Raw genomic sequence first — 18,028 nt, forward strand, 5'->3', positions numbered from 1 at the left:
CGAATTATTTAGTTTGCTTACGCAAAGATCTCGATTCTACTTCCCTTCGCCTTCAGATTCGGGGAGTCCTCGATCTCTATCTTTATTGATCTTGTGCTTCATGAATTACCGTTCTCTTGAGTCGAGTTTCATAAGCATAGTTGGTTGTTGCCCTTATTTCTTGTTTGAATAATGAATTTGTTTTTTTCCCAATTTTTATTGGAAGACTTTTGGTTGATTGTCATTAGCGTGATAAATATGTCATATGCTCATTTGGTTTGGAAACCTAGTTTACCTCACACTTTTTTTATGCTCGATAGTTGGCGACTTATTGGACCTTTAGTTGGGATAACTATTAAGTTTTCTTCCTTGTTAATGTAAACGTCTTGATAAATCTATTATTGTTGATCATGCTCTATGAAAGATATTTTCATTGGAAGTCCGATCTAACTATTAATAGAAATTTACTTACCTTTCAAAAAAATACTACAAATAAGATAATAAATTGAATAGAAGTGTTATCAAATAAAAAGTGTTCATTCTAGTTATTATTACACATGTAATATTTGCAGATTGAGGCCTCTTCAATTCAACTATCTCGATTCAATCCCCAAACAAACAGCTTGGGTTGGACTTTGGTCCTTTCTCTTCCTGGGTTCGCATTAGTCCTACACTACAACAACAATGGTGATCAAAGAACGAAGCTTTTGGACATGGCTCACTGCTTCCCTCATTTTCAGGCTAATTCTCATATATTTCCCCAACAATCTCAACCTCGCTTCCCGTCCCGAAGTCTCTACCCCAATCACCAGCCTCCGTCGCCGTAATCTCTATCTCTCTCTCTCTCTCTCTCTCTCTCTCTCTCTTTCAGAAGCTAATTTTCGTGGCTAGGTCGTGACCTTTGATTACTGATTTGTTATTGCTTTTACAGTGGCTGAGGGTTACTGGCTCAAGCAATCATCATTGTCTCCTTATGCAGGTCTCTTTTTTGTAATTTTTCTGATTGTGATTTAGTTTTCATAGTCTTCTACTGGAATTTTGTTCATTTTTAGGGATCTAAGAAAATTGGGTTCGTGTTTGTTTTGCAGGATCCATGTACCACGGTTCTCCTTTGCTACTCGCTCTTCTTGGGCCACTCACAGTGAAAAGGTACCGCACTAGCTTTACCTGCTTAATTTGGAGTTATAGTTTCTGATTTACTTTACGTTATACTAAGCTTCATTATTGATTCATGGAGTTGACCCAGCTGCTAAACATGACTCCATTGTATTAGTATTTCCATGGATGGTTATCATTTATTGTTGAATTTATTTTGTGGCAAGTCATAAAGTGAACAATTCTATAGTAGAAGCTACATTTTAGAATCGTTACAAATTAATGTCTATTCAAATTCAATGCCCGTTCATAATACCTCTATCACATTCATTGTTTAATGACTTATTGATTTTTTCTTTTCTGTCAAATTTGATTTGGTGGTACAGAAATGAAGGACAACCCAATCATTTTTTATGCGGGTAAGCTTAATCTTTTACTTTTCCACCTTCATATTCATTTTGATGTGCTGGTATGTGGCTTATGTTAAATCTTACGCACATGAGATCATCTTTGTCACTTTGTTTGTGTATGTTCTTTATGAGTTTTGGGCAACTTTTTAAATCTAACGTGTATAGCATTTTGAGTTGGATGCTCCTGTTTGGCTTGGCAATACTCCTGCATGTATATACACTTAATTGAATTTGTTTTGATCGTTGGCTTTTGAAACTTTCAGTGAGCAGAGAAGGCTGCAAGTGTTTTTTTTTCCTTTATTTCTCTTACCAAATTAATTTCTTTGTTCTTATTTTTCTTTTTTTAACTTACATTTATTTATTATATAGTTCGGTAGTTGATATCAGCATATGTTTGGATACAGTTTAGTATTGGTGATTGCAGATGTTGTGAATGCAATGCTTATTCGAGCTATTGGTCAGATTCTTCAGACTTCATATAATCAGCATTTGAAATCACTAGGCCTTGATGCAATATCCAAAAGTTCTGGTAATTACAAGTTTATAACACCTAATCACAGTTCTTATTTTGTTGTGAGTGGTTTTCTTGCTAGATCTTTTATTTATGCTATGTGTGGGAAATTCACATCCTCACACCACCTTCACCTGCACACACAAAGGTAATAAAACATCAGACACAACAACCTGCACTCTGTGCATGACAAAGCCAGCAAGAAAAACAATAAAAATCAACACCACGAATTATAGATGTTCAACCCAAATAAAGCCTACATCCTCTTTGAACTCCCTTGGGATGTTCTTCTCTGCACTATGATCAATAATGAAGAATTATAGCTTGTGAACCACTTGAGACTCTCTACACTTGATTTATTACAATGCCTTAAACCCTTGGCAAAATCCCAAGTACACTTTACCGTGTACCAAAACAATCTTTCACCAAGACCCAAGTGTTTAGCCTTCAAGTTCTCTCTCTCTCTGTAAAGATAACCTGTACTTTTACAAATGAAACACGTTACAAACAAATGAGACAGCGTTCCCTATTTATAGAGTTTGTACAACAGCTAAAACTTAAACACTAGACTTAACTAGCAAAACAATAGATAAGGCATAACTAAATCTGATGTTTACCATTTTAACATTATGGATGGTATGAACATGCATATATGAGGTTTCCTGCCTCCAAAAGATTTTAGGAATCAGTAGGAGGGAACAATTTCGAAATAGAGTTTGCAGTGCGAGTTTGAGTTATTTCTGGGATCCCATGAGATTCAAAGTTGACCTGTGGATGACTTGGAATAACAGTGAGAAAATTGCTATTTGAAATGCCTCAGAAAGAATAACTGGACTATTATTTGTGTAACCTTTGGTTTTGTTCTCATTCCTCTTAAGTAATTTGATTGTTTCATGACAATTGTAGTAAAATATATAATTGTAGATTTATACAGTTTAAACTAGTCTGCTAAACCTTGTGTCTCTTTTCCCAATCTCATTATCTTCCTTTCACAAGCTAATAAATTGTGGTATCTTGTTGATTTCAGAGATCCTTCCTTCTCGAGGTATTGCTGCTCTTGTCTACTTATGGAATCCTTTTACAATAGTAGCATGTGTGGGTTTGTCGACATCCCCAATTGAAAATATGGCCGTCCTACTGGCTCTTTATGGGGCATGTACATGTAAGGACTTAAAAGTGTTTTTAGACTATTTCTATACATCTATATTTCATATATTTGTTTTTCCAGAACAATTATTTAGCTAGGCACATTACTTAATTATTTTAAATATTACTAATGGTTTTGAATCCTCTCATTTGCTATTTTTTAACATATTTTGCAACTGCATATTTTCTTTTATATTCTGATGGTCCACAGGTAAAGCTCCATTGGCTGCTTTTGGATGGGTCATGGCTACACATCTTTCCCTTTATCCAGTGATTCTAGTTATTCCTGTATGTTGCGTTTTGACCTGTTAGTTATTCTGTTTAATCACAGTATTTGGTAAGTGTATGGGAATTGTATCGCACACGTAAATGATAATCGATATTTTTTTTTTCAGGTAATTCTTTTATTAGGATATGGTCCTGAAACTCCTCCCAGAAAATTGCTTAGGCAAAGGAGATATGGCAAAATTAAAGATGACCCCTCAAGTGATCACAGATGTCAACCAAGACAAGCAAAGAAGCAGCAAGGCCAAGCCTACAACTTTTCTTGGAGATCAGTCGTAAAGTTCATAGTGTGGTCTATTATATGGTCAGTCTATGTGCTGGTTCTATTCGGTCTAAGTGTTAAACAGTATGGTGGCCTTGAAGAGATGTTTAAAAGGTATCTACTATATTGCTGAATCTCATCTTGTATGACTGGACTACCGTTCTTATTGATTAGCCATCCTTATGGTGTCTGTTTTTTGCAGAACCTATGGGTTCATCCTTACTGTGCCAGATTTATCTCCAAATATAGGTGTATTATGGTGAGCCTCAATGATTTATCTCCCAGTGTGAAAGAGTAGAATATCCTACTTTTGAGATGTGAGACTAATATATTCATATGATATTTGGATGCAGGTACTTCTTTGCTGAAGTTTTTGATTTTTTCAGAAATTTCTTTCTGATTGTTTTCCACATGAACATTTTGTTCATGATATTTCCATTGGCCATACGGCTGAATCACCGCCCTTGCTTTCTGGCCTTTGTGTATATTGCAATCTCTTCGATGCTGAAGTCTTACCCTTCAGTAAGTTCTTCCCATTTGTTTCCAGGTTTCCTATTTTACTGAGGTCAGAGCTTTCCTTTCATGATTTAACATCACGGCGCAGATTGTCCTTTTATCTTCATTTCACGCATGACTGACAGTGTGAATCTAAGATATTTGGCTTGAATTTTATCATTGTCTATGGGTTGTATTAGCCAATTAATGAAATGCGTTTTCTAGAACCTTTTATGAAAAATATAAGGCAACGAATCATTGCTTACTCATGTGTCATTGGGGTTAAACATTCATTGATTGTTTATATCACATCTTGGAAATCTGATTACAATTTCCCTTTGTCATTTCTGTTCAAATTTAGGTTGGGGATTCAGCTCTTTACCTTGGTTTGTTGGGATTGTTTGTTAAAGAACTAGCAGGCAAGTTGATATCTGTTACATAATTGATCAATTTTCTTACTTGTTGAGTTTAACATTGCTTCACATTTTAAAGTTTCAATCCATTATAAACAGATATGCAGTTCTCATTTTTCCTGTTCTGCGCTTATGTTGGGGTTTCCCTCCTCAGCCCTGTGATGCACAACCTCTGGATATGGAGGGTATGTATAATGTAACAATCTAAGTTTTGTTCAAAATGGTCAAATAAATAAAATCATTTATCAGGACTTAACTAAATGTGCAGGGAACTGGGAATGCAAATTTCTACTTTGCAACTGCCATGGCTTACGCTTGCTTGCAGGTCCTTTTTTTTATCCTTTAAATTCCATTTGATTTATTCTTGTTCTGTCACATTTACATGAGAAGTTGAGAATATGAGATGATTAAAATATAGTTTCTAGAACCCATGAGTGGTAGGTCGAGCATAAGGCCCATGGCTTCTCATGAGGTTAGGAATTCGATTCTCAGAGAACTACCATGTATTTTATCAAAGATTTTTGCTTTCTATCATCATAAATGAAAATAATACCAGTTTCTAGAAGGGAAGAAGCTTGTTTTCTGATTTTGAGGAGCTATGAAGTGGTAGCCAAACTATCATCTCAACCAAGTTACCTGGCAGCCTTTCTCAGTTAAATTATTTGAAGAAATATAAATAAAAAATCTTGAAACCCTTGCCTTTTCCTGCATCCCTATACTGATTTCTTATTGTTGAACCTGCAGATAATTTTGGTGGTTGAGAGTGTAAGCTCAATGCTCAATCATGACAGGAAGCTAACAAGGCTTTTGAGTGCAAAGCGTCAAGATGGCAAGTCTTGAGCATCTCTTTTGACCATACAAACTTGTCGAACAAAGATGATCCTTCAGAGTTCACAACACCAACAGCTTGTAGAATTATGCCGGCGCCCTCCGAGTTAATAACCAACACACTCACACAAAAGTTTGCAAAACAGCTTCATAAATGGAAAGCTGATGTGTCCTCTAAAAAGTCTTTTTGAAAAAATCATTCAGTATCAGCACTTTGATGGGATTCATCATTGAATTTAGGGATATAGTGATCAGACAACAACAACAATTAGTCGAGTTTATTTTTAAATGCAAATGAGTATTACCAATTTAGAGTGAAAGGGGAAAAGGCAGAAAGATAGAGGAACAGACAAGTTCATACTCTTTTGTGTTGTTTATCAAAGTATAGCAGAGTTCAATTTATGCAGGTCCAATTTTCTTGTTTTTGTCCTTAGTTGGTGTTTGTTTTGTTCTGTTCTGTTATTACTACTGCTTAAAACTAAAACTTTGCTCCATGATGTTTCATTAAATGCCCAGAAAAGTTTATTTTCTTCTTAAGACTTTGGTGGGGACCCCATACTTACAAAACGGCAACAAGAAAGTGTTCACACCTCAGCCAAGATTTTGACTTGCAGTTATCCTAAAAGGTAAATTCACATGTCGAATTTTTTGTTGACTCCCAAGTGCTAGTCTACTAGACATAAATGCCCAAATACTTAAAATTTATTTTCATTAACAATTGTTGGGTTGACCTTCTATTACATCATTGCTTACTTCATCTGTGAAGATCCTGCTATAACTAGTTCCCCTTAAAGGTCACTCATTGGCATTGCTTTATGGGTTTGTTCTTCCTTATCAACTTGCATATATACAAGTAAGTATTAAGTCATATGGGTATTAACAATTGAAACATTTTGTTTTAAGAGATGTTTGTGTTGTTGGTGTTAAATTTTCTTTCTCTACTTCCTTTGCAAAAAAAAAAGGTTTAGTTAGGGATTAAGCAAAAGGTGGCTCTAAATTTTGGCCCAGGGTCATGTGCCTTTTGGTGCAATCAAATGAAGTTTTTGAATGCATGAACTTTAATGAGTTTTGATTGTTTTACAAGCCATAGTTAATATTTTAACCCACTAGATTGGTCAAGTTCCCTAAGGCTATGGCTGGCCATATATCAAGCTTGCTTAGCTACATGGTTCTAATTTATTTATTCAATAATTACTATAATTTATATATTTATTGCTTGGTACTTGTAGAAGAAGTCAAAAGTTGATAATTTTATGTTTGTTATCTCATATTTTTTTATTCATTAGACATCACAATGTTTTCTTCGTTATATTTATTAAACGTTTTGAATAGTTTAAATGGAAAAGAATATGTAAGGAATTAAGGGTACACGTGAATTTGGAGGTAAATTGTTTATTGTTCATCTTGAAACCGTAAAATCCTTTAATAAAAAAAGGACAAAAATAAATGTGAAATACTTTATTATATAGGCTAAAGAAACGACAATCTGCTTGAAAATTGTAAATAAATGAGAAGAAAACTACCAAGAAAAAAACCCATTTTTATTGCACTTTTCTGTTCAGCTACTATTAATATCATTAATTTATTATGGCATCTTTTTAAGCATTACTTATTGCTTATAAAAGGCTCCATATAGATCTACTATATATAGTAGTGGACCAGTTGATCTTATCATATACATACATATTTATATATCACTGCAATTATATGTCTATTTCTCTTCTAATTAAAGCTTTTAAGCTGGCAAAATTCGTGTACTCCTTCAATCTAATCCAACTTAGTTTAAGATTTGTATATGTTGAAATTCAATTTATATGTAAAAATAATAATATGCTAACTTTTTAAACATCCCATTGTTTCAGATGTCAACACTTTCTTATCTTACAATGGCAGTAACTTTTTATTGTTAATTTTATTCTTAAAAATACCCCATTCTCTAACTAAATCTAGTATATCTTTTTCTCACAATATGTTTGGATCACATAGATTTTATCGTACTAGGTAAGCAAGCACATTATACTTTAGTTTTATTTATAAAATATATTAATTTATTTTTATTATATTCTTTAAATTATCATATAAATTTTAAATAAATAAATAATATCATAATGACATAAATATATTAAAAAAATTAAACCAAAACACTGTCTATAGTTCTAAAAAACAATAAAAAAATAAAATAATTTTTTAAAATAAAAAGTTATTAAACCAAAAAAATCTAGTAGATGCACATTTTTTATATATAAAGATATGTTACATTCTAATTATAAAATTAAATATTTTTTTTCTAATTTCTTTTAGAAAAAATACCTATTAATTTAAATATAATAAAATATTAAAAAAAATTAGATTAAAACTATTAATTTAAAAAATTTATTTGATCAAATTTTAATTATTATTTGATTTATAAAATTTTAAAGCTAACAAAAAGTTATATATAAATATATATTATTTAATTAATGGTTAGTCAATTAAAATAAGTAATTTCTCATTAAAAAATTAAATGGAAAAATAAGAAAATGTATAAATCATATCTTATTTTATTATTACATATATGTTTGGATAAATAAAATATGTTAAATGAGAAAATAAATAATTAATAAAAGAAAGAAAATAATAAATTTAAATACAAAAACATTTTTCAGTTAAATAACTTTATTACATTTTATTTATTTAGATAAATTTAAAACTAACAATGTTATAAAATAATTAAAAACATGTTGAATCTAACGGAAAGTGAATTTTTTTAAACTGATTTATAGATATATGTAATGTTTAACACAACAAACTATATAAAATACTCTTATTTTATTCCTCATAATCACACGCACTTCCTAAATTTGTCTTTATCATTATATTTTCTTAGGTATCACTTAGAAGAGAGTACTAATATATATCTCATGCCTTAACTAGTGATTAATTTCTAAAAAAAATTAATAATTATTTGTTAATAATATGTACATAAATTTGGGAATGAGAGAGTTTATAGAGTAATGGGAATCATTTGTTTACTAAATTTAGTAATATGGAAAGTTAATGGGACTCATATAAATTATGGATAAAAGAAAGAGAATCATGCTTCTTTTATTTTCTCAGGAATGACATTATCCTTAAAGATTTTATTTGTTATATTTAAAAATTAAAAGACATGTTTACTCCTTAAATAAATAAAAATTACTTTTTAAAAATAATAACTTAGTCAATTTAAGCTTTTTGATTACATTTTCTAATTTTCTTTCCAATTAATTTTAGTAAATGACATAGTACAATTATTAATTATAATTATTCCATATTTTATTATCGTTTATTTTTTCATTGATTTATTCTGATTACAATTAGACTTTAATAAACGTGTCTTTATTAATGGAGTTGAGAAAGAGTAGGGTGGGCAACAAGAAAATTGGAAGCTAGTCATATACAGATATTGTAAAAATAAGAGATTGAAAGATTTAAAATAGAATATATTAAGGTTTCTTGCATGTCAAGTGATTGACTTTCTATATATAGCATAAAACATCGAGACTGTCTACCATTTTATTAATTATATGCCTCATCACTTCCATTTGACACTTCTACTTACTATATATTTTAAGAAAATATTAAAGAGCACTTACAGTATCGAATACTCTATATATATATATATAAGTCAATAATATTTGGGTTTCAGATATTTAAATTAAATTAAAACATATGAAACTTAATATTAAATAAATAGCACCTATAATAAAATGTCACCTCCTAAAGAGTTGGACACCCTAAAGTAATTATAGCAATGTTCATATTTTAAACATCAACACACATCTTAACTACTTTTTATTATTATCTTTAATCACTATACATATTTTATACGATATTTAACCAAAAAAAAAAAAAAAACTATACATATAAGATGTAACTCTACTACTTAACTGAGATTTTGTTTGCATAAAATCAAACAACAAAATTCAATTAATAAATAATGCTATAATGAAAAATAACGTCGTTTTCCTTAAATATGTTTATATATATATATATATATACTAGAATTAATGCCAGATAATGAAATACATACTAATTAATGCTCTTCAAGTCATGACTAACCACCACACCACACCACATATATTAGTTATAATTATAATATAATTAACTATTTTTTAGACTAATATAATAATGTTTCTCTCATGCGTGCTAATTATAAATAAATGATCTTGCTAATGCTATATTTATTTACATTATTTTAAAGACTTATCACTTTCTAAATAAATAAAAATATCGCTTGCTCTAAATAAATATTAGTTGTTAGCGGAGACGAAACTAGAAAATAATATTAAGCGAACCAAATACAATAATAATTAATGTTCAACATCAAAAGTAGAATTTATTTTTAAGAAAATATTATAAAGATGAAGTGAAGAACAAAGATCGTGTAATTATAATTATTAGTACATTTAAAATATAATAATATACATTTATATATGGTATAAATTTTGATACAAAATGTTAAGTAAAATTAAGATTCGATGTCAAAAACAATAAAACAAGTTACTTCAAAATGATAAGGTTAAAACTAAAACATTAGAATCCATATTTTTTAGGGATTTTTTTAAAACTACTCATTTTTATTATTTATTAACTATAAATAGCCATATATTTTATTTTGGCTATTTATGATTTTTATTCCCCGAACTATATACATTATCGTGTCCTTAATTTTTTCGATCCATTAAAAATTTTCCCCGAACTATTTACAGTGTTGTAAAGTGGAACTTACGTCCAATTTTATTCAATGTGACTAATAACGTTAACATGACTCTTTGCTTGCTGATGTGTCTTGGTCACGTCAGCGCCACATGTGTAATTTGAAAATATTAAAAAACTTTTTTTGATTAAAAATTAATAATTTTCAAATAAATTATTACACTAAAAATAAATTAAATTAATTCAATTCTTACAAAATTAACCTTTTTTTTTATAAACTATGATTTATTTGAAATTTATTAATTTTTAATAAAAAAATATTTTTAATAATTTTAAATTAATTTTTTTTAAATACACTTGTGACGCTGACGTGGCCAAGACACATCAACAAACAAAGAGCCACGTCAACATGTCGTTAGCCACATCAGACAAAATTGTACGAAAGTCCCACTTTACAATACTGTGTTTGGGGGGAATTTTTAATGGTCAGAAAAAATCAAGGAGCGCGATAATGCATAAGTTATAGTTCGAGGGGAAAAATCCTAAATAGCCTTTTATTTTTATGATTAATATCCACATTTAGAGACAAAATGACTAAAATGCCATTAGTTTACATTTTTAGGCTTGTAGTTTGAAAGTGTGGTTTACATTTTCGGCTTGTAGTTTACATTTCAAAGCCTAATGATTTATATTTCAAAGAATTGTGGTTTACATTTGAAATGGTTGTGGTTTATATCTCAAAGACTAGAAAATGTTAAATAGGTATTGTGATTAAAAAAATAGGTATTAATTAATAATTTAAATTTTTTAGGTAAAAATAGAAAGGACTAACTTAATTTGGTACAACATATTATTTCTTCTATTTTATATGTTAAATGGTACATTTTGTTCTGATAAATGTTAGTCATAAAAAAAAAAAATGGAGAATATATATAATTTTACAAAGGTAAAAAGAAAAAGGAAAAAGACGAAAAGATTTTTTTTTAAATATTACGATGAACTTGTAAAATCTAAGACCTTGTGTTCGATCTTGGATTTTACCAAGGAAATATTTTATGAGGGAAATGAGCAGAGAAAAAAATAAAGGAAAATATTTTCCTAAAATTTAATAGGATAACTTTTTTTTATATTTTTTTTCTTTTTGAGTATATTTACAGATGTTCTAAATTTTATAGAATTATATTTGAGTTTAATTTTGTATAGAAAAAGAATTCTCAATTATTTGTTTAGATTCAAACATGAAAAAATAAAATACATTAGAATTCAAATTTTTCTCTTCTAAAATTCAAGATATAAACAAGAAGTAAAGAAAGAGTAGTTCGTTAATTTTTATAAGAGATAAATTTGATTATTGTACTTAATCTTTTTCTATTTTTTTTTACTACTAAGTGATTTTGGAGTTTGATGAATGTAGAAAAATATAAGATATAAGGATATTGATAATTTTTATTTTTGGAACACATCGAAAAAAAAATTAAGAATATATACAATAAAATAAATAAATTTATATTAAAACAAAAATTTGAGATCCATTTTTTTTCAACAATATATACAATAAAATAAATAAATATTATATTAAAACAAAAATTTGAGGTAACCTTATCTTAAAATGGCTCTCATGGTTGATGCATTTTTTTTTGTCGGAATAGACTGCATCACTATTCAAGATTGAAAAATAAGAGAGATTGAAGGGTAACCTCATCCAAAACCAGAAAATCTCATTGTCTAGTCAAATGACATGTTTAGCCAACCCACCAAGCACAATATTAAAATTACGACCAACATGAGAAAGATATATCCCGAAAGATTAGACAATAAAAATTTAATGTCAGTAAAAATTACACTCAATTTATTATGACAAACAATGTTGTTTCTCAAAGCCAAAACCAAAAATAGAGAATTTGAAGACACTTCATTAAACAGAAATCCTAGCAGTTAAGCCCGATTCAATACCACTAAAGAGCAAGAGCTTCTTTGCGATTCAATGCCCATGGTTGTTAGATTGATTTTATGATAACTTGTCAAAGTAAAAGCATAATTTTAGGGAGAGGTCCAAGTTTTACAGCTAATGGTAGTAATTACTAATTAATAATTAAGAGAAGGTTTAATTACTACTATTTAGTTATTAATTGACCATAATTATATGAGAGGACCATTCCTTTTGATTTTGCACGTCACAGACAAGAGGAGCAACTTTCTCCTCAATTCTCTCATTTTTAAAAAAGAAAGAAAAAACTTAAGAAACCAACCTATTTAATCACCGACATCATCTTTGTTTTTCTATTTTATTTTATTTTTTTATCTGCTTCCCTCATTTTTATTCTTATTATTTATTAGTATTACTATTGTTATAATATTATTGTCACCGTCCTTACACAAGTAAAAATTAGATTAAAAAAAACTTGTCATTGTTACAAAGTACTACTTAGGAACATGTATATTTAACTATGATGATCTAAAATATACTTCTCTTTGATAAAATTAGTTTATATCTTATCTTATGTATCCAATCCTATATAAACTCTATAATAACGAGTTTTTAATTATATTCAAATTTGAAACTTCCACTTTATTATTATCCTCTTTAATGAATTTTAGAATTGAAATGTTAGTATTATTACTTGGTATGGTTAGTATTTTGATTTTTTTTAAAAAGGTTTGAACTTGAATTATTACACATTCTCATTCTCACTAACACAATCACATGAATTGTACCAAATGAAAATAGAATACTCCAAATTAATGATGTGGACAGAAGAGTCTTAATTTGCATGTGGGTTCCCACTTCACACCATCAGATTTGTGAGACTGTTAGAGCCAAAAGACAGATAGGCCCTCCCACCCTAACTACATAGAAGAAAAAGAAAGAAAAATCCTTACTTAGTTTTAAAAAATAATAATAAGAATAAGAAAAAACACCTTTTTAGGGAGTATTTATTGTAATTACAGAGATTAATTATTTATTTCTTTTATAATCCCAATAATAAGAGCTGTTTGAGCTGTCATTATTGTGCACCCTTTCAAAGAGACCTTTCCTCTTGGCTATGCCAAGTAGTCAAGTAACTGAACATATCATAATCTTAATATTATTATTATTTAAATTAAATAAATAAATAAATTGGAATTGTGTATTAAATCTCTTAGTAGTACACTTAACATTATCACAATCATATAATAATAATCACCGAAAATACATACTTTATGTATGAATCCAACATAATCTACTATGATCTTGATAGTATCCAGATAAGAAAAACCAAAAAGAAGAAACTTTCTAAAACTCTGCTAAAAGACAGCATATATGTTCTATACAAACCTAAAACCATGCCACATATATATATATATAAATTTTAGTATATTTGCGGGCGAAAGTAGCCAAATTATTATATTTGTAGCACTTAAGTATTCAAATTATTTTTTTGTTGGCGAAAGTACTTTCTATTCATGTTATATTACAGTGTTTATTTTATCACTAAGTCTACCACGTGACGTCAAATTTGCATGTAACTTGGGTACTTTTGCTGTAAATATCTCATAATTTAGGTATTTTTGCTGTAAATATCTCATAATTTAAGTACTTTTGCCGCACATATATCTTAAATTAGGTATTTTTATCGCAAATATTCATGTAATTTGGTACTTTCACCAACATGTTACAAACTTACTTAACGGTTGAAATAGACGGTTGCAACAAAACATGAACGGAATATATTTTCACTCTCAAAAAAATAACTTGAGTATTTAAATACTATAAGCATAATAATTTAAATACTTTTGACATGCAAATATTCCTAAACTTTACAACTTTTAGACTTTACAACTTTAGAATCTCTAAACAGTAAAAAAACAGTTGGTCAAAATGTATCCAAAAAAAAAGTTTGAATGCAATAGTTGAATTGAAGCTATAAAACCATAGCATATAGCATTGCTTTCTCTTGAATCTATTATTTCTTGTCGTCTAAATTAAATTCAAAACTTTTTGCCCACCTAAAATGGTGACACACAGAATTTATTATGGGACTATCTATATACATATATATTATATAATCTATTAAGGCAAATAATTGTGTACCATGAATAGTCACAGCACACAGTGACCTACACCTAAGTATATGGTGTTTCTTGCCAGGTAATTGAGACCAGGGCTCAATGGGCCGGTTGGGACGGTGCTCTATGTGCTTAACATGATCATCATGATCATAATAATATCCTTAGCTATATAATATACCTACTCTACAAAATTAAACATATATATATATTTGTCTATGTGTGGTTGGTTTAAATAATTTTGCATGAATATTTAGAACCATTCATAAATATCACAAGTAATGTAATGATATATATTATTCCCTTATTGTGATCTTTTTATCAGAAGATCTAGTAAAAGATATTGTTCTAATTAAGATAACAACAAAAAGAAGAAAGAAACTAAATCTAATGTGTGTATGAACACAAGAACAAAAACATGTTCAACATCACATATATAGATAGATACTATAGTATTTATCTTAGATATTGGTCAGATTTGATAAGATATAAGTTGGCAAAACACAATAGCGCCTTTGGATATTAAGACTTTTTCCCATTGAAAATGTTTTTATTTCAGTCATATATATATATATATAAATAAATATATAATATAAATACAAATATATATTCACTTCAGCTTTGGTCAGACAGATACTGTGAACCTCTATCCTCTCAAATCTAGGGAAGAGAACACCCTGTTGTTTAGTGTTTACCAACAATATCTCCATAAAAAATGGCAAAATTCTGCCTCGTGCTTCTTCAGTTTTTAGTTTAATTCCGTGTTATATGTACTATCTTTTTTATTATAACCATGATCATTATAATTAAACCATGAAAGAGATATATACGTGTATATGTATATATATGTATATATGTATAGGAAGCATCATGGGGAGTTTCTCGGTCATGCAAAGCTCTCTTTCTCAAGTCTCTACACAGTTTTTGAATTTCTTTTTAATAATGAAGAGATGCCCCGTTGACAAATGATTAATTAGTAATATCTAGACAGAAATCACTATATTCTTATTAAACTATTAATGTTATCTCTAACTACTTGTACAGCCAGCTTCTTTGAGCATTAACAAACTGCACGTACAGAAACAAAAAGAGAAATACAAAGCTTTAAATATAAATTATAATATTGTTATTATGATCATTATTATATATAAATAATTATTACTTTCCCAAGTGTACTAGTCATTGAGTCCCTTTTTGGTTGCCTATTTAAGAAGTTTGCAATGAGTTTCTCATACATACATGCCAGCACTTCCTGCTTCTCTCTGTCTTATATTCATTCACACGTTTCCACCTCAACTCTTTCTTCTTCTTCTTTAGTCAAAACTCAAACCAACAAGTTGATATATATCATTATCATCAGTCTTTTCTTGACCGACTTTGATCAAGATGTGGGCATTTCTGATTGGAGCTTTAGTCACCATAAGCATAACACATTGGGTTTATAGATGGAGAAATCCCAAATGCCTTAATGGGAAACTTCCACCAGGTTCAATGGGATTGCCACTTCTAGGAGAGACCCTCCAGTTCTTCAGTCCCAACACTTCTTCTGATATCCCTCCTTTTATTAAAAAGAGGATGAAAAGGTAAACTTTTTTTTTTCCTTGGAAAAATCTATCAGTATCTTCTTTTTCTTCTCACCATTTTAACAAGTTCTAGCTGCATTTGTTGGTCCAGGTATGGACCCATATTCAAGACCAGTTTGGTTGGAAGACCAGTTGTGGTGTCTACTGACCCAGATCTTAATCACTTCATTTTTCAACAAGAGGGACATTTGTTTCAGAGTTGGTATCCAGACACCTTTACTGAAATCTTTGGAAAGCAAAATGTTGGTTCTTTGCATGGGTTCATGTATAAGTACCTTAAAAATATGGTGCTCAATCTTTTTGGTCCTGAAAGCCTCAAAAGAATGCTCACAGAAGTTGAACAAGCAACCAATGGAAACTTACAGCATTGGTCAACTCAGAATATAGTTGAACTGAAAGAATCAACTGCAAGGGTAATTAGTTTAATAAGACTAACAACCTTTCTACTTCTTCTTCCTCATTAAGACTCACTAATAACAATATGTTGTTATAAGTCTCTTACTATAATTTTTTTTATCTGCAGATGATATTTGACTTGACAGCAAAGAAACTGATCAGTTATGATGAAAACAACTCATCTGAGAATCTAAGGGAAAACTTTGTTGCTTTCATTCAAGGATTGATCTCTTTTCCTTTAGACATTCCTGGAACAGCTTATCACAAATGCTTACAGGTAATCTCTATTCCTTCCTGCATTATTGTACAGTAGTACCTATGAAAAGTGATTTTTTTTGCTTTACAGTAGTCTTTTCATCTATGTTTCCTGGTATTGACACTATAAAGTTGTTCTCAGGGTAGGAAAAAAGCAATGAAAATGCTGAAGAACTTGCTACAAGAAAGGCGGGCAAACCTGAAAAAGGAGCGAAGTGATTTTTTTGACTATGTCCTGGAAGAGCTTCAGAAACAAGGAACATTTCTCACAGAGGAAATTGCTTTGGATCTAATGTTTGTGCTACTCTTTGCCAGCTTTGAAACAACTTCCTTAGCTATAACTTTAGCTGTTAAGCTACTCACAGACCATCCATTAGTGCTGAAGGAGTTAACGGTATGTGAAGTGAAACTCTAAAAACCGTTGTATTATTAACTGGCATTGACTGTCACCTCCTTGATTAACACACTCTTAATTCTACTACCCTTTTCCAGGAAGAGCATGACAGAATAGTAACCAACAGAGAAAATGCTGACTCTGGGGTTACATGGAAAGAATACAAATCAATGACATTTACATTTCAGGTGAGTTAGACATGTACACATTATAGCATTTTATCTGAGTTTTATCTCTTTTTGCTTCATACTGACTGGTTCAATTTGCAGGTCATTAATGAAACAGTCAGACTAGCAAATATAGTTCCTGGTATCTTCCGAAAAACACTAAGAGATATCCAGTTTAAGGGTATGTATGTTTACATATTTATAAGTAATAATTCTATATGGTTTCATAGAATGTTACCATTTAATGTTATGGTAAATCTAAAGTATATTTGGTCTCAATACAGGATATACAATTCCAGCAGATTGGGCAGTTATGGTTTGTCCCCCAGCTGTGCATCTAAACCCTGCAAAATATGAAGATCCTTTGGCTTTCAATCCTTGGAGATGGAGGGTCAGCTTCTGAAACTCAGCATAAAAAGTGCATATATAGATAAATATGAATACAAATATAAATATAAATATAAATATATATATACATATATTTAACAGCTACACACCTCTAACATATTATTTTTCTTGTTTTAGGGGATTGAATTAAATGGTGGTTCTAAACATTTCATGGCTTTTGGTGGTGGCATGAGATTCTGTGTTGGAACAGAGTTTACTAAGGTCCAAATGGCAGTATTTCTCCATTGCTTGGTTAAAAAGTACAGGTAAGATTAAGAGCCTTTTAATATTAAATGGAAATATAGATAGTACAGATAAAGAGAAAGAGACTAACCAGTAAAGGTCTGAACTTCTTCAGGTGGAGTCAAATTGGAGGAGGAAATATAGTCCGGACTCCAGGATTACAATTCCCAAATGGTTTCCAAGTCCAAATCATGGAGAAAGGCAATGGAGAAAAGGACACAGCATAATTCTCCTACTAGTTCAGTACACCAATACATGGACAAGAAAGTTACTTTTATCAGTGACACAAAAGATAACACTTTGAGAACCAAGAAGGCTTCCATTGGAACACAACAATACATTGGAACAATGTACAAAAAGGATCACTTATTGTTGTCACCCCGAAATCAAAGCCGGCCTATTGTTTTGCTTAGGGTCAGATTTCAAGTTTTGTTTTTTATATTTTTAATCCTCAA

The 18,028-nt window shown here is 30.0% G+C and overlaps 2 protein-coding genes and 1 long non-coding RNA gene across 3 annotated transcripts; 2 read left to right on the forward strand and 1 right to left on the reverse strand.

The window, feature by feature from the left end:
- Positions 1-532: 532 nt before the first annotated feature.
- On the forward strand, positions 533-5,961 carry LOC133778337 (uncharacterized). The gene is made up of 13 exons (XM_062218227.1): positions 533-802; positions 911-958; positions 1,068-1,128; positions 1,461-1,493; positions 1,889-2,013; positions 3,023-3,157; positions 3,353-3,429; positions 3,537-3,802; positions 3,891-3,947; positions 4,042-4,210; positions 4,545-4,781; positions 4,865-4,921; positions 5,341-5,961. Exons 1-11 carry the CDS (start codon positions 664-666, stop codon positions 4,623-4,625), a joined length of 1,191 nt encoding a protein of 396 aa, XP_062074211.1. The 5' UTR covers positions 533-663; the 3' UTR covers positions 4,626-4,781; positions 4,865-4,921; positions 5,341-5,961.
- A 9,165-nt stretch (positions 5,962-15,126) lies between these two features.
- On the forward strand, positions 15,127-17,982 carry LOC133778338 (cytochrome P450 87A3). The gene is made up of 9 exons (XM_062218228.1): positions 15,127-15,731; positions 15,823-16,144; positions 16,255-16,404; positions 16,525-16,776; positions 16,875-16,964; positions 17,046-17,124; positions 17,228-17,334; positions 17,469-17,596; positions 17,689-17,982. Exons 1-9 carry the CDS (start codon positions 15,535-15,537, stop codon positions 17,798-17,800), a joined length of 1,437 nt encoding a protein of 478 aa, XP_062074212.1. The 5' UTR covers positions 15,127-15,534; the 3' UTR covers positions 17,801-17,982.
- LOC133778340 (uncharacterized) lies at positions 16,924-17,801 on the reverse strand. Its single transcript, XR_009869084.1, has 2 exons — positions 17,665-17,801; positions 16,924-17,342 (listed from the first exon to the last, which is right to left on the reverse strand). It is a non-coding gene; the product is annotated as an uncharacterized LOC133778340 (long non-coding RNA).
- Positions 17,983-18,028: the final 46 nt, after the last annotated feature.

Source organism: Humulus lupulus, chromosome 5 (assembly GCF_963169125.1).
Source record: "Humulus lupulus chromosome 5, drHumLupu1.1, whole genome shotgun sequence".
Lineage (NCBI taxonomy): Eukaryota > Viridiplantae > Streptophyta > Magnoliopsida > Rosales > Cannabaceae > Humulus > Humulus lupulus.

Bases quoted from the DNA above. Each gene is read 5' to 3' on its own strand.
- LOC133778338 (XM_062218228.1), top strand. From the start codon at position 15,535: ATGTGGGCATTTCTGATTGGAGCTTTAGTCACCATAAGCATAACACAT. The intron at 16,777-16,874 runs GTATGTGAAGTG...ACCCTTTTCCAG, and splicing joins TAGTGCTGAAGGAGTTAACG to GAAGAGCATGACAGAATAGT. The intron at 17,125-17,227 runs GTATGTATGTTT...GTCTCAATACAG, and splicing joins AAGAGATATCCAGTTTAAGG to GATATACAATTCCAGCAGAT.
- LOC133778337 (XM_062218227.1), top strand. From the start codon at position 664: ATGGTGATCAAAGAACGAAGCTTTTGGACATGGCTCACTGCTTCCCTC. The intron at 1,494-1,888 runs GTAAGCTTAATC...GTTTGGATACAG, and splicing joins CCCAATCATTTTTTATGCGG to TTTAGTATTGGTGATTGCAG. The intron at 3,430-3,536 runs GTATGTTGCGTT...TTTTTTTTTCAG, and splicing joins CAGTGATTCTAGTTATTCCT to GTAATTCTTTTATTAGGATA.